The sequence below is a fragment of the Chroicocephalus ridibundus genome, chromosome 5 (assembly GCF_963924245.1).
Source record: "Chroicocephalus ridibundus chromosome 5, bChrRid1.1, whole genome shotgun sequence".
Lineage (NCBI taxonomy): Eukaryota > Metazoa > Chordata > Aves > Charadriiformes > Laridae > Chroicocephalus > Chroicocephalus ridibundus.
Genome location: NC_086288.1, coordinates 43,962,525 through 43,983,233, shown reverse-complemented (window position 1 = coordinate 43,983,233; position 20,709 = coordinate 43,962,525). Strand labels below are relative to the sequence as shown.

Below are 20,709 nucleotides of genomic sequence, written 5' to 3'. Positions count from 1 at the left end.
GGCCACGCACCCCACGCCAGCTGGTCCCCCCTGGGGGGATGCTCCAGGGTGATCCCAAGCAGGAGCCTGCCAGGGCCAGGAGCTTCACTGGGGGGGAGGGGAGGGATGCTGGGATTGGGGGGGCAGGGGAGGCGCAGGATGAGGCCGGCGGGCTGCCGCATGGCAGCAAGGCCCGGCGGAGGGCCCGCGGTGTTCGTGGGGAGACAGGCAGAGGGAGCTGTGAAGGAGGAAAGCGGCAGAGAGAAACAGTCCGGGCTCAGGCTGCAAAGGAGGAGGAGGCGGCTGCTTGCGCTCGCCCTCCCTCCTTCCCTCCATCCCTCCCTCCCTCCCTCCTTCCCTCGCCCCTGCCTTCGCCATGCATACCCCCCCCTGAGCCCCGCAGCGCCCCGGGGACCTGCCATCCCCAGGGTGCCCAGCAGCCCTCGCCCTCCCGCCACCCCACCGGGGCCTTCAGCCTCTGCTCCCTTCCTCCTCCTCTTCCTCCACCTCCTCCTCCTCCTCCTCCTCCTCCCGCGGCCACCACCCTCCTTCCTTCCCCAGGGCCTGGCTGGCATAGAGGTGTTGGCCGCAGGGAGCCGGATGCTTCCCGCCGCTCCTGCCTCCTGCCCGGGCTGCATCCCTCCTGCCCGGCATCCCTCCTCCCCGACAAAGCCCTGAGCCGCTCAGCAACCGCCTCCTTTGTGCACCGGGGCGGGTGTGCGTGCTCCGTCCCCCCCACTTCCACCCTCCGCAGCCCCACGGCTCGCTCCGCTCGGCGGGGACGGTGGCGGCCGGCGGGGAAGCGGGAGAGATGCTGCCCTCGCCGGAGGAGCCAAGCGCGGGAGGTCGGCGGCGAGAAGCAGGTATGGGGCGAAGGGGGATGCTGCGCTGGGAGGCGGCGGCTTGTCCCCGGGCTGCTCCTCACCCCGGGCCTCCGCGGAGCAGGGGGACGCAGCGGGGACAAAGCCGCTGCCAGGAGGTGAGGAGGGACCCGCCGCTCCTTGCTGCAGGTGCTGGGGGGGGCTAAGCGTACCCCGGCTTTTCATGGCCACCTCCAGCGAGCACCCGCCGCCTGGTCCCCGGCCACCCTCACCCACCGTGGTGCCCCCACCCCGCTCCTTCCCACCCCGCTGCCATTGCAGCCCCAGCCAGGGAAGGATGGGGATCAGTGGACACACAGCACCGGCAGCATCCGACACCCCGGCAGCATCCGCCACCCCTCTTCTCCATCCCCCCCTTCCCTCTTCAACCAGGCAGTGGAGCTGCCTGCTGGTAATTTGGATTTTTTTTTTTTTTTTTTGGTGTGGGGGGAAGGAAAAATGTTAAACAATGCGAAGAAAGGATCCATGATGAATCGCAGGTAGCGGCGCTGAAGCAGTCCCGGGGATGGGTTTCGCCTGCTGCTGCAATCTCCCGGTGGCCGGGACCATTTCCCGGCTCAGGATGCAGGCGGGTTTTATTAGCGTGGCCACCGTAGTAATGACTCTGCTAATAATTTCCTTAAATCCTGGTCGTTATTATGGCGGGGGGGGTGGGAGGGAGGAGAGGTTTTGTGGTCAGGGTGGGACCTGCCCAGGAGAGGGACCGAGCTGCGTGTGCATTCAGACTCGCCTGGGCCAGATCCTGCCTCGTCTGAAAGGCTGGGAAATACGGAACAAGGCTGATCAGGTACCCCAGGAGACGTGGGCAGGGATCCAGGCCTGAGATATCAGTGGCACGATGCTGTGGCCCCATCCCCATGGTGGAAAAGGGCTTTCTTGTCCCATCGGCAGCAAAGGCGCCTGATGAAACTGAAGTTGCCGGTGGTGCTTTGTGTTCTCTGGGTTTTGGCCAGGTTGGCGCTGGTGATCACCCAGGCAGGGTTAACGTGCGAGGGTGCATTTTGTAACGACCCCAAAACGCAGCCAGGCAGCTCCAGAAATCCTCCCAGCACATCTCATTTTTATTTTTTGCATGGATTTCTTGCCTTTATTGTTTTTCCCTAAAAAATGGTTTCTCAAACCTGATGGCCCGGTTGTGCACTCCGATGGGGGTGCTGAACCTCAGGGGATGTTGCCCTGGATGGAGGGTTTGGAGGTGGTTTAGTGGTCACCAAGGCTGGCATGTGGGGGTTCGGAGAGGCTTGGAGGGGTTTTAGGGTGGTGGGAAGAGGCCTTTGTGGGATATTGCAGAGGGACAAGCAAAGGATGCTGCCACCCATGGGTGCCCTGGGTCCTTTGGAATGAAAGCACTGCAAAAATGCATCCCAATGGGTGCTTGTACCTCCCAGGCTGGAGGAGACCACGGTGACCTCCTAGGCTGGATTTTTGCTGGCTTATCCCATTTCACAAGGGTGAGGGAAGTTCCCCCCCACCCCCGGTGTCTTGGAGGGTTTTGTGAGTGGGGGATAAACCAGGTTCCCACAGGGACCCTCACTTGCCCGGGCGTGGGAAGCCACCAGGTCCTCTGTATCACCACAACGCCATAGGGGATCATCAATGAGACCCGATGGCTGCAGTGAGGGGACTGGAGAAGTAACTAATCCAGCTGTGAGGCTGCACGGGCTGATCTAGCAGGACTGGGTCACCCGTTGCTTGGAGGAGGTGGCTCCCAGCACCCAGGCTCCAGTGTCAGACACAGGAATGCTCCCAGGGCCTGGAGACCCCTGGCCTGCAGGGGCTCATTGCACGGTGGTTGGGTAGGAAAGCACATGGGCCACCCCTCTGTGGGAAGCTCAAGGTGTGTGAAGAGAGATTTCCCATGAGTTGTCCACCTTCCTGACGGCTGTGCTCCTCCCAAATGGTTGTGAACTTTCCCAATGGTTGTGCCCATACTCCCAAGGAGTAGGACATTCTCAACAGTTACAGATCTTCCCAGGGGTTGCACACCTTTCCAAGAGTTATGCACCTTTCTAAGGGCTGTGGATCTTCCCAAGGGTTGCGGACTGTCCCAAGGGTTGCTCACCTTCTTGAGCATTGTGCACCCTCCCACCCTCCCAAGGATTGTGTATGAGTGGGAGCAACATGGGAGGGGAGGATGGAAGCAGACAGGGGACCAAAAAGAAGGGCCAAGGAGGGACTTCTGGGGACCTGCCGTCCCTGTATCACTAACTGCCCCCCCTATCTCTTCTAGCACCTGGCACTGGCCGATGCTGACATCCCCCCCCAGACTCATCGGACCCTCCACTCCCATCCCAGGGCTTCCACCCCACCATGCCCCAGCAGAGCTGCAGCCCCACCGCCTGGGGCTCCCCAACCCATCCCACGTGCCACCAGTCCATCCATCCCGTGCCATGAGCAGGGCCGTGCAGTTCCCCTGCATCAGGGCGCGTAGCTGAGGGATGGCCTCACTGGACCTGCCCTACCGGTGTCCGCGGTGCGGGGAGCATAAGCGCTTCCGCAGCCTCTCCTCGCTGCGGGCGCATCTGGAGTACAACCACACCTATGAGACCCTCTACGTCCTCTCCAAGACCAACAGCATCTGCGATGCTGCCGTGTTCCCCCTGGCCGCCGATGGGGCCCTGCTGACGCCGGCTGCCCGGCGGGACTACTTTGAGAGCACTTCCTTCCAAGGCAAGGACCAGCGTTTCTCCTGTGACCTCGTCCCTGCTGAGGAGCTGGAGCCTGCCCCGTCCTCCTCCCCCTCGCCCCGCTATGTCCACGAGATCGAGATCCCTCTGACGGAGATCTTCACACGGGGCAAAGCTGTGGCACCGGCCCCCACACCACCAGCCACTATGGACGCTGCCTACGAGGAAGGCTTGGCCCGCCTGAAGATCCGCGCCTTTGAGAAGCTAGAGGTGGACAAGCGTCTGGAGAAGCTGACAGAGGAGGTGGAGCAGAAGATCGCCTCGCAGGTGGGCCGGCTCCAGGTGGAGCTGGACCGCAAGAGCTCGGAGCTGGAGAAGGCCAAGCAGGAGAGCCTGCGGCTCAGTCGGGAGAAGCAGGAGCTGGAGGACCGGGCATCTGAACTGTCTCGCCAGGTGGACGTCAGCGTGGAAATGCTGGCCTCCCTCAAGCAGGACCTGGTGCAGAAGGAGCAGGAGCTCACCCGCAAGCAACAGTGAGTCCTTTTCCCCCTCTCCTGGCTGCAGGGTGGGGGGAAATCAGTCCCTGATGGCAAGCCCTAAGAGCCCAACACCATCACCAAACCCTCAGACCAAGTGCTAGAGCACAATCCTCTTGGCAATACCCATTAGCATCATTGCTCATCAGGTTTTGCATCTTCTCCCATGTAGGCAGCGTCCACGTAGCCCTGAGCCTCTCCATGTCCACGACAAAGCTGGGTCACGTCATGCCAAACCTTGTCCCAGAGCCACTGGTGCTCCCAGAACATTGCCAGGCTGGCGATGCACATGGCCATCCTGCTGTCCTGCCAAGGAACGTGGTGGTGGACATGTTGCTGCAGCCCACCTCTAGTGCCAAAAGGTGTCCCCCAAAATCAGGGCTGGATCATCCCCTCTGGCTCCACAGCTGAATCGTCCAGCCCTGTACAACCTGAGCAATCCCATCGACCTGTCCCATGGTCATAAACATGAGAGGACCCAGCTTGGCGATGCCTAATTCAGGGGTTTTCTCCCAGAAGGAGGATGGTATAGCCCGAGCAGTATGACCTCCATCTGCTGTTAGAACCACGGCACTGTCATCCTCATTTTCATCCCATGTTCCCCATTGAACATCCCCTTCCTACCCCAGCACTGCTCCTAAGTTTCCATCCAGTCAAGCATTGTGTCATTTTGCCAATCGATGTCACTCAAGCAAAGTAGACCGCGTTCCTCAGGAGTTTCTTAGCAAAGCTGGAGGCCACCATGGGGTCCAGAAAGTCATTAAGGACCAGGATAATGGGGAACGGTCACGGTTGTGCTGGGTTGGGAGCACTGGTGGGATTCCTCAAGGACCTGTCTGGATCTCCACCATCCTTAGCACATTCATTAGTGACTTTGACTCCAAAATAATGACTGCAGCTCAGAAACAAAGTTCACAGGATTTGCTGGTGGTGGAGATGGGGTGAGGAGCAGGATGATGCTGGGGCTGTGTTGGTTTGGATGCATGTGTATGGGACAGGCAATGGGGAGGTTTGGGGGCTGCCATCAGCTGCCTCATGGGTGTTGTCTAGGGACATCTTGGGGGCACATGGTGGCAGGATGAGTGCCAATGGGGTGGACAAGTCTGGAGCAGGGCCTGAAGAGATGTGAGAGAGGGCAAACGGAGGATAAGCAATGGATGAAATGTATCTTGTTCGGTCCGTGGCAGAGCTTGGGCACTGTTGCCACATGAGAACCTGGTTTTATACCCCAAAACTACCTCCAGAACCCCCCTTTCCTTAAAGAAACCATCCTGCCCCTTGCCTGTCTCCATCAGTCCTCAAACTCCACCAGCCAGAGCGACAAAATCACTTGCCAGGTTGCAGAGGAAGCACGTGAGGAGCTGATGAAAAGAGATGTTTTTTTCCTAGATGTGGGGAATTCATCTGAAATCATTTTCATCAGCAAAGAGCTTTTTTCACCCTTCCCCAAGAACAAAACATTGCTCAGGACATTTCCCAGCCCTGTCATCTCCAAAACACCATGAAGCCGTTGTCCCCATGGCAGGCTTTTTGCTCCTGGGCTCCGTTTGCTTTGCCGGTGGTGTTTTTCCACCCTGTCCGTGGGAATGAGAGAGGTGCCGGTGATAACCATCAGCATCACCTTACACCCACTGTGCCGGTGCCCCATTTGCCTTCCAAATCTTTTGTGTCCCCTCGCCAGGAGCCTTCCCAAAGCGTTACCAGGGAGCTCCCTGCCTCACCCAGCAAATGGCATGTTGGGGGGCAATGAATTGGCAATTATATGGCAATTAATAACCAGCAACAGGAATTACATCACAAAAGGCTGCCCCCTCCTTTGCCTTTGCGCTTGGGTGCAAAACGGCGTGGCTGGGTGTGCGCGGTCGGGTGTGCGCGGTCGGGTGTGCGCAGGACAGGCGTGCAGAGCTGTGTTTGGGCATCTACAGGGATTGCTGGTGCTGAGCAAGGGTGTGGGAGCGGTTGTGCACGTGCGTGCGTGTGTGTGTGTGTGTGTGTGTGAGAGAGAGAGCCTGTGCACCATCGACCGTGCGGGTGTGATCAGTGCTGGGTGTGCGTGTGCCACCGGCTGTTCGTGTGCCCGGGGCGGGGTGGGGTGCGTGTGCATGTGCCTGCTCATGATGCTGCCTGCGTGTGTGTCGGGGTGTACATCTGTATGTGTGTTTTCATGGTGTTTGTGCGTGTCAGGGCGGCTCCACACGTGCGCAGGGTGTGCTTTGGGGTGTGCATGAGGGCTACACGTGTATGTGTGCCGGGGTCTACACGTGTGTGTTCATGGGGCATCTGCACTTGCAAGGGTGTGACAGTCAGGTGGGTCTGGCTGCATGAGTTTTTGGGACACGCGTGCTTGTGAGGGGGTATGATGGCTGTGTGTGCCTGCCTGTCCATGGCCAAGTTTTTGGGAAGAGGACGAGGTCGGGGGGTGCGTGTGTGACGGGGCGCACTTGTATGCGGCGTGGGACAGGGCCACCTTGGGTCGCTGAGCTGCCAGCACATTTTGGGAATGCCATCTCAGTGTCTCAGCAGGGCGAACCCTGCCCATCCACAGGCGCAAAGTTCCTAAACGCCTGCTGATTACTTTGTTAACGAGAGAGCTGGGGTCCTACAACCATTGGGCTTGAAGGTGTATGGGGCTGAGCGGGGATTAAGGACTTCAGGTTGCCCTTAAGGTCTTTCTTTAAGTCTGCTCCAAATGAGGCAGGGTACCACTGCCATCCTCCTCCATCATCCTGCCACACCATCATCATCCTCCTCCCTCTGCCCCATTGCGCTCATGGGCCTGACCCCTGTCCTGGCAGCAAAGGCTCAGGCTGGGTTGTACATCCAAATGAAGGTGCTGGGGATGTCATCCCCCACAAAATAAGGTGGCAACATCTGCCCTGCATGCCAGGAGCATCCCTTGGTCCACACTCTGCCCCAAACCATGCCTAGGAGCTGTCTGGGTTGGCACAGACCCAAACCAGGCTGATGATGGAATGGTCCGGATGCGCATGAGCATCCTTGACCATCGCCCCCACCCCAGCTCGAGGACAGGGATGGAGGTCCTTCACAGCGACAGGTGGGGAAGGACTGGGGTGCCACCCACTGATCCATCCATGCAGGGAGGTGCTGCAGATCGACCAGTTCCTGAAGGAGACGGCCGCCCGCGAGGCCAACGCCAAGGTCCGTCTCCAGCACTTCATCGAGGAGCTGCTGGACCGGGCGGACCGGGCCGAGAAGCAGCTCCAGATCATCAGCAGCAGCTGTGGCACCACCCCGAACGGCAGCCTGGGACGCTGCGGCACGCCGGGGGCCAAGGCCGCCAGCCGACCGGTACCTCCGCGGGCACAGGCACGGGCACCCCAGCGGCTTCGGGCGTGCACCCGTGTGGCTTCTCTAATGGCTGCAAAGGGATGTGTAGGGACCCCCATTTTGTTCCCATGGGGAAATGGATAATCCTGGAGGGGGATCACAAAGAGAAGTTGCTTCTCAGTGGGTCCGTATTCCCATGGCAAGCACGAGCAAGGTGCTGGGGCGACGCTGGGCATGCTCTTCTGCATCCCGTTTGGGTATGGCCTCGCACGAAAATGCGACTGGCGCTTGGTGGGTTATCTGGGTCGTCTCCCTCAGCTGTACCACCCACATTTTGGGTTTTGTCACGTTGACTTCTCTCTCCACAGAGAGACCGGCACCCGGGGCCAGGGGCGGCCATGCATGGTCCTTATGGTGTGTCCAACCAGCGCTCCTCCTCCAGCACTGGGTGAGTCCCCTATCCGCAATGCCAGTTTGGGATTTTAATGAGATGCTCGTTTTTTAGCGGGCAGGGAGCTGACAGGAAGGGGACACGCACCCCAGTAAGCGCTGAGCCTGGGCATCCCTGTCCTCCAGTGCCTCCAGCCGGGCGAAAGCCGTGTCGCAGAGCTCAGGCTGCTACGACAGCGACAGCGCGGAGCCATGCCCCACCGATGACACCGCCGACGGGCATCCCTACCCGGCGCGGGACGGCGCCCGGGGCTCGGGGCTGCGCCGGCAAGCTATCCAAAACTGGCACCGCCGGCCCTACCGCAACAGCACCGAGGGCGAGGAGGGCGACGTCTCCGACGTGGGCTCCCGCACCACCGAGTCGGAGGCTGAGGGCTGGGAGCCGGAGGCACCCGGATCTGCCGCATCCCGACCCAGCTGCCGGCTGACGGGTGAGACCGCGCCAGGCTCTTCTGGTGGGGTGGGAGGACTGGGAGGCTGGAAGGTCAGGGACAGGGATGGCTCCTCGGCTCCACGAAGAGCATCCCATCCCTGCTGCCCTCCCCAGCCGCTGGTGGCAACTGACAGTGGGTGTCCCACAGCCAGGACCGAGGGGCCTGGGGGCAAGGCGGGCCGGCTGGAGAGGGGCAGCCCGGGCCACTCCAGCGAGGTGATCAGCCCCGAGATCCTCAAGATGCGGGCGGCTCTTTTCTGCATCTTCACCTACCTGGACACCAAGACCCTGCTGCGGGCGGCCGAGGTGTGCAAGGACTGGAAGTTTGTGGCCCGACACCCGGCCGTGTGGACGCGGGTCCTGCTGGAGAATGCCAGGGTGTCCTCCAAGGTACCGGGGATGGGGATGGCATTGCCCCCTGGCAAGACCTTTCTTCCAGAAAGATGAAGCCATGCAATCATCTCGATTGTGTTGATTGTCACGCTGCGATGGTCGTGGGAACGTGGGTGCACACAGCTGTGTGCTTGCACCAGCAGCTGGGTGCATCGCACATTCACACGTGCGTGCTTGTGGGCATGAGCTTACCTGTGCATGCATTCTCACATGCTTTTGTGGTCACACTCATGATTTTGTTGCATTTCTGTTGCATGACTTTGTATGTGCATTTTCACACATTTATGGCGTGTGCGTGTGTGCAGGCAGAAATGCCTCTGTGTGTGCGTGCATGTGTGTGCACAGGTCTGCCCAAGACAGCCAAGGATGGGTGGCGTGGGGCATGCTGAGGGTGCCCCCTCGGTGATGGCCATCCCTGTCCCCCCCAGTTCCTGGCCATGCTGTCGCAGTGGTGCACCCAGATGCACTCCCTCACCCTCCAAAACCTCAAGCCACGCCAGCGGGGGAAGAAGGAGAGCAAGGAGGACTACATGAAGAGCACGCGGTGAGTCCCTGCATCCCAGGCATCCTCCTCCTGCAGCCAGAGCTGCCGGTCCGCAGGGCTGACAATGCTCCATGAGCATCAACATCCCATTTCCGCTGGCGGACGTTCATCACACCCTGGCTCCTGCTGTGGGTTTTGGGTGTCCTGGAACTGCAGATCCCCATCGGACACATCACCCTCCCTGGGGTGGCCATGGGGAGCGTGAGCGCATGTGCCCGTGCCTGACCCTGCCTCCATCCCTGGCAGGGGCTGTCTGGAAGCCGGGCTGGAGTCCCTGCTGCAGGCAACGGGCAGCAATCTGCTCATCCTCCGCATCTCACACTGCCCCAACGTGCTGACGGACCGCTCACTCTGGCTGGCCAGCTGCCACTGCCGAGCCCTGCAGGCTGTCACATACCGGTAAGGATGGCCATCAGCATTCCCCCTTGTCCATGGGGACTGTGTTGTTCCCTGGCTGGGAGCAGGCTGGGAACATCCATGGGATGTGCTGGGACTCCTCTGATGCCCATCCCTGTTCCCTGTCAGAATGCAGCCCGTCTGGCTAGGGACACTTTTCCATGTCCCCAGTCCAGCAGCAGCCCCCGTGTCCGGTGTCCCCAGTGCAAGCTGTCATTGCAACTCTCATCCTCTTCTGGCGTGTTCCCATGCAGATGTTTCCCTTACAGCTCCATTCCCATCATCCTGTTACCAATCTCACACCAGCTGGAGGCATGACCAGGGTCTTGGTATGCTTTATGTTAGAGAAGGGTGAAGAAGAGGTGCACCAACACTAGAGCCCGGTGAGGTCCCACCTGACTGTCACCCCCTGACAAAGGGGAGAAGAGACCTTGGCATCCCTCTGTCCTGGGAGGGAGGAATGGCTCTGCCTCTGCCATGGGATTGGTATGAACCAACTTGGAGACCTCGCCCAAAAGCAAAGACACAAGACCACAATGCTGTAGGTCCTGGAAGAGGTCACACATCCTGCAGGAGATCACTGCCTGCTCCTTGGTCTTGGCTACCTTCTAAAAAGTCTCTGCTTTCCATGGAGTCAGGATTTAACTTTCCTACACACTCAAGGAGGATGATCCTTGCTCCGCTGCACCCTGCAGATGACCGCTTCAGCCTTGGTATCCATTTCGCCTGCAGCCGATGGGTGCCCTCATCCAGCCCAGGATGGAGAGTCATTCAGGTGGGAAAGCACACCCAGCTGGCTCCTCTGTTTTGGACCAAGTGAGGTCTGCAGTGGCTTTGATCCGGGGACGCCATGCTGCGAGCCAGCCCAGCACCACCAGATTTAACCCAAAGACTCCTTTGTCAGCCCTTCCAAGGGCATTAGAGCAAGCCCAAAGTGCTCCTGGCACACTGATAACCTGTGACTCTGACTCATGCTCTAATTAACCCGCCACACTGGCAATGGGCTCTTGGCAGGCATCTTCAGCGGAGATGTGTGAAATGCTCAAGATAACACCAATCACTTATTTTTAGGCTTGCCTGAAGTTTTGAAGTAGGTCATTTAGAGTTAGGAAGTGTGGCCTCAGTCTTTGGGAGAGAACCCAGTGCAATGAAGCAGCCAGGGGCCTCTCTCTGGGCTGGCAGCATCAGGACGATGCTCTCTGACATCTCTCCTCCATTGACTTGCTGCAGAGAGCCAATGGCACCAGCGAAAGCTCTTCTGAGCCAGTGGCTCAAATGCTGGGTGGGCAGGCAGCATGGCTATGCCCAACCAGTGCCGTGACTCCTGATAAACCTACAGATGCACTATTCCCCTGCACGAATCCAGCAGCATCCCACGGCGTCTGTTTTGATACTTCCAAAAACACCAAGGAGAAGCCCACAGCAAACCTCTGCAGTGACATTTGGCCAACAGCCACCTACAGATGTGGTAGCACAACTGCACTGCAGAGCTGATACAAAGGCCATGGAGCAGCCACTGCCCCTGGCTGGAAGTTACCGCCCATCAGCTGAAACATCCTCAGCACCTCCTGGCACCTTCCCCATCCAGGCTGGGCAGGTGGCAAGTGAAACCAACCCAATGGGATCTGCGGGGATGTTATATTTGTTCTGCAAGAGTACACGGTCTGGCAGTCTCTGTTCAATCACTTGCCACCTTTGCATCTGGAAGACTTCTGCCTTCACCTTCAACCTCACCTTCAACCATCAACCTCACCTTCAGCCTTTACCTTCAGCCTTACCTCATTTTCAGTCTCACCTTCAACCTCACCTTCTTCCATTTTTCTTGACATTGCACATCCGTAGGCACAGTTCCAGATAGAAATGCCTTTGGCCTTCTTGCATGGGTTGGTGTTGGGACTGTGGCTCATGGGCAGATTGTGGGTAATCAGTAATGACCAGATTTGTACCTCCAGGTGCAGAGAGATGTGGCAGCAAGGAGGTTGCAGACCCAGCCCCCAGGGGCGGCATCACTGCCAGTGGGGGCCACCACATGTCCTCTGTGTTGTTCCAGGAGCTCTACAGACCCTGTGGGTCATGAAGTCATCTGGGCCCTTGGAGCAGGTTGCAGGGACATCATCTCCCTCCAGGTCGCACCTCTGCATCCATGGTAAGAGTTATGCTAGGAGGAGGCCAGACTGAGTGTGAGGGGCACCACTGGGCTGGAAAGAAATTGGGTGTCAGATCCAGATTTGCTTGGAGGGGGTTCCTTGTGAGATGAGCAGCAATCCTGCAGGCCAGTTTGGGCGACCGGGAACTCAGCCCCATCCCTCCCTGCAAAGACTGGGAGCTGTTGGGTGTAGGCGCCTCCCTGCCAAGCCAGGAAAGTTTCCGGGGAGGTTGCTAACACCGGAGATGAAAGGGGAGCCATGATGGTTCTGGTAGGTGATGCTGAACATCAAACGTTTGTCTGAGCTCCTCACTGCTCATGTAACAGCAGCCCTGAAGGGCCCAGACGTTTTTCAAACAGTGTCAAGTTACTGGTTAGGGAGATGACTGCAGTCGCTCTTGCTTTGGAAAAGCATTCTGGGGGCATGAAGATGCCAGTGGGTCTCCTCACCGCAACATCTGGGTGCTCAGGATTGCATGTGTCACAGAGCAGGTCACTTGGCTCCTCACCTCCATGCCATGGGGCTGCGTCCTGGGCATTTCTTCTTGTCCTGGGAGGTTTGTTGCAATGTCATGCCCCCCGTCAACCTGGATCGAGGTGTACAGAGGGGCATGTCTTTTAGCAGGAGAAGCTGGATGACAAGTCCCTGATGGCTTGTTTCTTCCCGGGGGGAAACATCACATGGCATGTAGGCTTCTCCACCTGAGCTAGGGATCCAGGCTCCTGCTACTGGTTTGATCGCCTCAAGCAACAGAGTTCAGGGCCTGACGCAGATCTCCAAGGGTGGATAATTTGGGGCAGAGGGACTCCACTGAGTGCATGGACCTGCTGGGTCCTGGTTGCAACACAGACCAGGGTGGTTGCTCAGACAGAGACATCTTCTCTGGAGACACGTCCTTACAGTGTGGCGACACCCAGGTTGGTGGAGTGGGAGAGGTCCCAGTTCCACACCACTTGCAGGAGCACTTGGTGGGGTGCGGGGGGCAAGCTTTTCTGCCAGCCCTCCCCACCTCTTTCTTCTTCATCTCCTCAGCCAGCAGCCGACACGTTTCAGCAACCGCTGCCTTCAGATGATCGGCCGGTGCTGGCCACACCTGCGGGCGCTGGGCATTGGAGGGGCAGGCTGCGGTGTCCAGGGACTGGCGTCCTTAGGTAAGCAGCTCTCCTCTGATGGGACAAGGAGAAGGGGACCTTGCTGGACGCAGGGTATACCCTTAGGAGATGCCCCATGGGGATCTCAACGGACAAGCCCAACCCAAGGACCATGGGTGCACCCTGCCCCTCCTTGCTGTCACCCATCCCTCCTACCACCCCGTTGCCATCAGCTGTCCTCATCCCTTCCCCGTGGGGTGCTGACAGTGGGTGCTCTGTCCTTCCAGCCCGAAACTGCATGCGGCTTCAGGTCTTGGAGCTCGATCACGTGGCGGAGATCAACCAGGAGGTTGCAGCGGAGATGTGTCGAGAGGGGCTGAAGGGGCTGGAGATGCTAGTGCTGACCTCCACACCGGTCACCCCCAAAGCCCTGCTGCACTTCAACAGTGAGTAGCAATGCCAAGGGGGAGTGCATAGTATCGTACGTTGACCAAAAGGCCACCAGATATCCAGATCCATGAACCAGACCCTACTTTCCAGTCCCACCCACAGGAACCCATTGCCAACACTGGAAGGTGCTGGAGCTCCATGGTGGAAGGTTTCTAAGAGGGGATCCAACAGTTCCCTGCCAAGGATGGGTTAAGAAGAGCTGATCTTCCCTCGGGACCTAGGGAGGAGGGAGACACTCCCTCCATGCCGCCCTCAGTGTAATCAGGGCCTCAATGTCTGTGGCACATCTGAGGTTCACCCGCATGTATCTGAGTTTGGAGTCATGTCATTTACTGAAGCCGTTTGCCAGGATAGGAGCTCTGGGGACAGAGAGGCCTGCAGCTGGCAGGAGGGACTGTTTGAGGTGCCGTTCCTGGTGGTCATGGCACATGTGACTTGCTGGGAACCCACCTATCTGGGTAGAAGAGTAAGGATTTCCCAAGTAAGAGGTAGGACTGCTGAATTGGGATGGGACAACCAGGAAACATCTCGTAGACCTACATAGGTCTTGGTCACCAAGCGCAGGTCCTCTCCATCTTCAGGGCGAGGCTGCCCCAAACACATAAGGATTTGAGGAGCACTGGGTGGGTTTTAGGGTCCAACCCGGCTGTGGGGAGGCTATCTCCCTCTCCCCACCAGGTATGGAAAAGCCAGGTGGTATCTCTGCCCCCAGGTGTGTGCCGGAACCTAAAGTCCATCGTCGTGCAGGTGGGCATTGTGGACTACTTCAAGGAGCCCCACAGCCCTGAAGCCAAGAAGATGTTTGAAGAAATGGTGAACAAACTCCAGGTAAAGGATGCCATTCCCAGGTCACCTGTCTATCACCAGTCTTGTGTCCTCATGGGGTCTGAGGACAAATACTTGCCCACTGCTAAAGTTCCTCAGTAGAGAACATTTTAGCTCACTAGGGACGTCCTGAAGGCTGTCCTTCAGATGCATGTACACCAAAGGCTGGAACAAGATCTAACATGCTGTGATTCCTTCCCATTGCTTTAACCAGTAATGCTTCTCTGCGGGTCTCTTTCCAGGGGACAGACAAGAGATGTTGCCTCCTTTGCAGGGCCACTTACTTGCCCAACACTGTGAAGTGATTTAAAATCTACCCATGAAAGCAGAAATAGGGACAATTTTAGTTAGGCTGAGTTGCAGACCTTGCTTAGCTTATGATGCTCAGCAGGGCTTGGGCTGTCCTTGGTCTGTTCAGGGCCTCCAAGGCAGACGTCTCCAAGGGGAGAGACCCATGTCGAAGGGGAAAAGTAGCTGCCTCCGTTTCACTTCATCCTCCGATAGACTTCATCCTGCAGCGGGTTGGGCTCCCATTGGAGGCATAAGGTGAAACTCCCACGAGATGCGGGAAAGCAGGACTTGGGGACGGAGGCCCACCAGTGCAGTTGGATGGAGTCAGATGGCTCATGCAGTTCTTGCTCCACCACCAAGCCATGGCATGGAAACAACAGTGGGCATGTCCATCCCGAGGCTGGGGGTCACTTTCAGAGAAGAGACATTTCAGAAGGTCTCTCCTTGCATGGCCGCTGACCATCATGCTTCACAAATCCCACCTGCCCCTTGATATATCCCGTCTTGATATACGTTGATAGTCCCAAACTACTACTGTCCTCTGGAAACAGTGTTTTTAACCAAGCAGAAACCAAATCCAGAGCTAGTTTCAAGGGCATGGGATTAAGAGACATTGAGTCATTCCTGAAAGGAAGCCAATTCCCCGTGGGAAGCAGTGGTGGGGATAGGACCAGTGTAGACCCCTTCCCATGGTGGGGATTCAAGATGTCCTCTACTCTCTCTTGCTCAAACTGTGGGGCTGCAAGACTGCCAGGTCCTGCACCGACCATGCTCTCTGCCCCTCTTTCAGGCCCTGAGGAAGAGACCCGGCTTCTCCAAGATTTTACACATCAAAGTGGAAGGAGGCTGTTAGACCTTCAGGAAACCACAAAGCACATTCCCTCTTCAGCCCGGCGCAGCCAGAGGCCTCGTGAAAACCAAACCCACTGTCTGCCGCTCATCCGTTGCCGGACCTGGAGCACGGAGATGCCGGCCCATGCACAAAAAACCCAAACTCTTGCAGGCCTTAGTGACTGGCAGCCGGTGCTCGTCCCCGAGGCCAGCTCGCGGGCAAGAAGGTGCTACTTAAGGAAATTTTTTTGGCCGCCCAAAGAGGCACAGCTACACTTTCCCAGGAGGGAAGACGGCTTCAAACCCCCTGCGGCTGCTCATTGCCAAGGATCCTTGTTTGGGGAATGTCTTTTTCTTTGAAGTCTCTTTCTGGGGTTTTTTTTTTGGCCGTTTGATAGTGAGGGAACTGAGGATGGCTCAGTCCATCCCTGCAAGCTCTTTGCAGAGCGCTGGGCTTGGCACCACTGCATCGCGGCTGGACTGTCCCCATCCCCTCCGTGGGCTGGTGGCGGTGGGGTGGGAAGGGGCTGTTCCTCCAGAGGAAATAGTGCCCAGCATTCCTGCAGGGTTTCTGCTCGTTTTCATTTCTTTTGTTTAACAGAGGGACACCCAAACCCGGTAAATACTGCCCAGAAATCAGCAGCCACAACAGCACAAGTCCAGATGGCAGAGCTGCATCTTGGGGGCTGTAGGAGCCAGAGGACACCAGAAGAGATGATTGCTCTTCCAGAGGTCTCCAGCCTCACCTCCTCTCCAGCCAGACCCTCTTGCCAAGGCAATAAACCACCTCCAAATCCTCGCCCACCAGGAAACATAGGTCGCACCTCTGTCCCCACCAACATCCACCACCCACTCAGACTCCCTCCGGAGTGAATTGTCCCACGTGGAGAGAGGGATTGGCACGGGACACCCACGTTTGCCATTTCATCACCTTCCCAAGCGGCCTGAAGGAGAAACCCTGGCCAAACTGTCCTGAAATCCAAAGCTGCTGGTGAAAGCACCAACCGAACTGTGCTGGTGGGTCCCTTATCTATGGCCATGGCTGTTTTTTTAATTCTGCTTTTTTCTTCTGACTGTTTTCTGCCTGCAAGGACACCATTGCCCCCAGAATACGCTTCTTTTTCCAAAGGAAAAGGCTTTTGAAAGGCATCCGCAGGGTCAGGAGCCTCCATCCTCCACCCTGAGAAGGTTCCAGGAGGTGCCCATGCCATGGGGGACACCCATCACAGCACTGCCAGCAGCAGGGACACACGGGCCTTAACCACAGCCCCCTGCCACCCTGAGACCCAACTAGGTGTGCTGAGCTGAGAGAAGCCAACTGGGAAAGGCAGATTTTGTGAGTTTGTCCTCTCCTCTGGGCCATCATTGGAGGTTTCACTGTCTGTTGGCTGGCATGGCTGTGAGGAGACAGCCCTTGCTCGGGCATCTCCCCTTCCTCCAGCCCTCCTGGGGTGATGGACTGCCATGGAGTATCCCCCCAGGAGGGAGAAGGCTGCAGACCCATCCTGGTACCACCTTCCTCATCCACATCATGAGAGCTGCAGACCTCAGCCGGCGGCTCCCAGCATGCCGACAGCCCAGGGGACCCCGATAGAGAATAAAATCCACTCCAAATCACTGAAGCTGGTGGTGGGCTAGAGGCAGCTCCTGGGTCTCCAACCCCAGAAAGCACCTCAGGAGACCGTTTCATCCACCTCTCGTCCCATCTCCTCCAAAACAGGGTAGGGGGTTTTGGCCATAGCCCCCCATTTGAAGCATCTCCATTCCCCCACTGACTGCAGCTTTCCAGGAGAAGGCTGTTCCCTGTATGCACAAATTGTGGGAGCCCAAAAAAAACACCTGCGAGAAACCACCGTGTCCCACTATGCCCCCATGAGCAGCATTGGATGAGCTCCCTGGCACCGGGGATGAGCTCCCTGACGTGGGTTTACCTCCATCCTGGGAAGGCTGACACACACATAATCCAGGGGCAAGAGGAGCAAGTGGTGTCCCAACCAGCAAAAAAAATAACACCCAGCAAAGCTAAAACCCGCCGGGGACCACCCGGCCACCATCCCACACGCATGGTCCCAGCGGAGATGTCACCATTCGAAACAGCTCAGAGACTTGCAAAATTCCCTTAAAAATAAAACAAAGTAAGTATTTATTTCTATAAAGAAAAGAAGGAGAAAAAAAAAAAGATTTTAAAGGAAAATTATATACTCAGCATGTTTATACACTCTATGCTTAAAGACTATCGTGTTGAAGAGTCATGTCCGAAGACTGAAGGTGGCTGCTCTGGGTTTGCTGCTAGCCCATGCCCAGCCCCTCGCCCAGTTCATCCAGGTCGTGGGGAAGGCGAAGATGGGGTGATGGAAAGCTGGGGGAGATGTTGAGGACTCTTGGAGAAACCTTCTGTGCTCACCAGAGAGGCCGGTGCAGCTGCTGGTGCCATCGGTGGCTGTGTCTGCTGGTGGCCATGGTGGCGTGGAACGTGGGTAGGTGTGTGATATCCCTGTCCCCCTGCTGCCATGAGGGCTTTGTAAGTCGCAGCAAGACAACCTCACCCAAATTTGGTGCTTCGGAATATCACCGAGACCAGACCAAACCATCCGCTTCCCCTTGGGGCATTCCCAGAAAGTCCAACTTCCAGCTCAGCAAAGCCACGTTTTTACCAAAATCCTGCAATGACACAAGACCTTGAAAAGGTTCAAGGATTGGAAGATGGAAAGTGGGGGTTTTTCCCCGTTTCGCTTGATGCCTGGGCTTGGATGGGTCCCTTCCTCCTCCTCCTCCTCCTGGGCTGAGGATGAAGGTGGCTGGCACAGGCTTAACGGCAATGAGAGCCCTGCCTCTCTCTGGCCCTCCTGGTAGCTCCTAATTGCCCAGGTTGTTAATGGCAATGAGCTCATTAAGGGCTCCGTATTTCTTCCGCTGAAATGTCATATTGATGTTTTCCCTGCTGCTTTCCCTCTCCATCCCACCGGTGTGTGGCCCCGTTGGCTCCTCCACAAACCCCCATCGCCCACCCCCATCCCTACAGGATGCTCAGGCAGCACTGCCTGTGGCCGTAGGATTCACCGCATTGGCAATGGATTTTCAACCCCATTTCCTCTGGAAATGGTGGAGATGCACAGAAATACCAAATCCCCTGGGAAAGCCTTGAAATCACGCAGTGTCTTCGGGTGCCGATAGGGAAGGAACAGCTGCAGTGTGAGCTCAACCCCATACTAGGCCCTAGAGAAGCCCCAGAAGGGCTCTGCGATGACAATCCCCAGCAAAAGCCAGGGCACAGCTACCTGACCCAGGTCGAGCATCAGCGGCAAGCAGCTTTCGCCCGGGGTCGTGGTCATGGCCATATCTGGTGGGGGCTGGATGGACGGTGCTGAAGGTTCCTGCCAGGCTTGGTTCCCACAGTACCAGTTCTGGGTGGGGAATTTCTTCCTTTTCTAGTGAGTTTGCCCAAAGTTTCCCTGTGGCCAACACTCCCGACATTCCTCTTCTCTTAAATTCAGGTGCCGGTCAGGGATCTCAAGAGGAACAACACCAGCAAAGCCAGCTTGGGGGCCAAATTTATCCCAAATCCATGTTTTTCTGTTTCCCTGGTGTGTCGGATTTTGTTCGTCATCCATCACTGCGAGTCCCCAGGAGACAGGGATGCCCCAGGGACTGGCTGCCTCCTGCCTTCATCCCTGTGCCCCCGGCTTGGGGGGGTCCAGGGGTGTAAGGTCTCCAGGAAAAGGGAGAAACCTCCCAGGTTGGCTCTGTCCAAGGAGGTTTTTAAATCTCTTTATCAAGCAAAGGCAGCAAGAAAAAAATATTCCACCTCTCGCTGTGTGTCACAGTCCCTGCTGCCACCTAAGGCACAGCCACGGCCAGGCCTTGGAGAGCTTGTTTGGATCCTCCAAAGGCTCTGAATTTGGCTAAAACAGAACAAAAAAAATCGCATGAAAAGTTTTGGTAAAGGCTCTTAAAGCAGTTGGACAATATCTTCTCTCGGCTCTTAGAGGAGCCTGACCCAGGAACTGGCACATCACTTCAGCTGATCATTTTGGGTTGAAAACCTGGAGGTTCGGGTGGAGCGAAAGCATTTGGGAATCAGTGCCAAATGACAAAACGCTTTTAAAAAAAAAAAAAAAGAGAAAATTGGAAAAAAAAAAAAACAAACCCAGGGAACGGGGAGATTTTTAAGCAACCGGAGATGGTTTGTTGCCACCGAAGCACTGCAGGGTGTTGTTGCAAGGTGAGCGGTGGCGGTGCACGACCTTCCCGATCCGTGGGACGGAAAATAATCCCCACAGTGGGTGAAACTGTCCCTCCTGCCTCGAGGAAAAGCTGCTGCAAATCCTTTCCCATTGTGCAGCAGCAAGGAGAGGAGGGAAAACTGCCTGAAAGCAGGAAAAATGGGATTTTCTGATCCAGCCTCGGGATTGAGCCCCCATGGAGGGGGAAGATGAGGCGGGCTGGGGCCGGGGACAAGTGGGTGCAATGGTGCGGGAGGACTTTTTTGGGAAGCGAGCGCGGTAACGCACACTTGCTTAGAGATAATCAGAGGACGAGCTCCCCACAGGGAGAGAAGGAAAAAAAAAATTATATATATATATATACAGGAATCGCAATTATTTCCCTAAAGCACTTCATGACAACGTTTGCTCCAGCGCAAGTTGAGCCCTGGTGAGCGATTTCTAAGGGGCTCTGTACAGTGACCTCCTCCCCCTCCCCGAAAGGTAGCGAGTTTGCCTCCTAAGTTATTTTTTTAAATCTATAAAAATTTAGGTCTATTTTAGTCTTTTCGCAGCGATGTGCCAGTGTCTGGAGAACCAAACGTCCCTTCTTCCCCATACCCTGCGGTCCCTTGATGCTAAACCGGGTCCTCGATGCTAAACCTGCCCTGGAGGAGGGGGGAGAGACGGGGATGGGGGTACAGCCTGGGATGGGGGGGTCGTGGGGGGTGGCTCCAGGTGGTTTTGGGGGGAGCAGGGTCCAATGGCGGCTGGGGAGAGCGGGCAAAGTGGCAGCTGTTGCCCATCAGCCGCAGCAGACCCTGGTTTTAGCACTTTGGTTGGTACTATCACCTGTAGACGCACTTTGATGTTGTTGCTTTGAAACTTTGCCGAGTGTAAACAATGTGTATTTAAAGAATTACAAGAAAAAAAAAAAAAAAGGGTGTGTAAAGAGCTATTTTATGATTCAGTGTTGAATAAATACTCTTCAGATTGAGGTGGGGTTTTCGCCGAGAGATGTGACACCCATCCCCATCTCCTTGGGTAAGGGAAGGGGCTGATCTTAAACAACTGCGGAGGGAAGAGTTTGAATCTTTTTGTGCCTGTCCTCTGCTGAAAAAAAATTGATTTATGAACATTCTGGAGGCAGGGAGGGGAGGGAGGAAAAGGGGGATTAATTTTTGGTGAAGACAGCCCAGATGGCTGGAAGATTCCCAGTTCCCAGATCACAACCCCAGAGTCCGGAATCAGTTTTGCAGGTTGGAGAGTATCACAGGAAGAACTGGAAACCTATCCTCCCTGAGCCTCGCCAGGCTGAGGCAGGCCAGGGTACCACGCTGCTATG

General features: G+C 56.8%; 1 protein-coding gene across 4 annotated transcripts; it reads left to right on the top strand.

Annotated features, from left to right (window-relative positions):
* Positions 1–238: 238 nt before the first annotated feature.
* Positions 239–20,067, top strand: FBXO41 (F-box protein 41). Of its 4 annotated transcripts, none has more exons than XM_063336269.1 (13): positions 252–842; positions 3,091–4,020; positions 7,122–7,332; positions 7,680–7,759; positions 7,888–8,192; positions 8,343–8,584; positions 9,016–9,131; positions 9,378–9,530; positions 11,578–11,673; positions 12,707–12,825; positions 13,053–13,211; positions 13,928–14,043; positions 15,122–20,066. In XM_063336269.1, the coding sequence occupies exons 2-13, from the start codon at positions 3,299–3,301 to the stop codon at positions 15,182–15,184; spliced, it is 2,382 nt and encodes a 793-aa protein (XP_063192339.1). In that variant the 5' UTR covers positions 252–842; positions 3,091–3,298; the 3' UTR covers positions 15,185–20,066. The 4 variants fall into 4 exon arrangements, with proteins under 4 accessions (XP_063192337.1, XP_063192336.1, XP_063192339.1 ...); XM_063336268.1 differs by having other exon boundaries at positions 258–842; positions 7,122–7,350; XM_063336267.1 differs by having other exon boundaries at positions 239–842; positions 7,888–8,584; positions 15,122–20,067.
* The last annotated feature ends 642 nt before the right edge of the window (positions 20,068–20,709 follow it).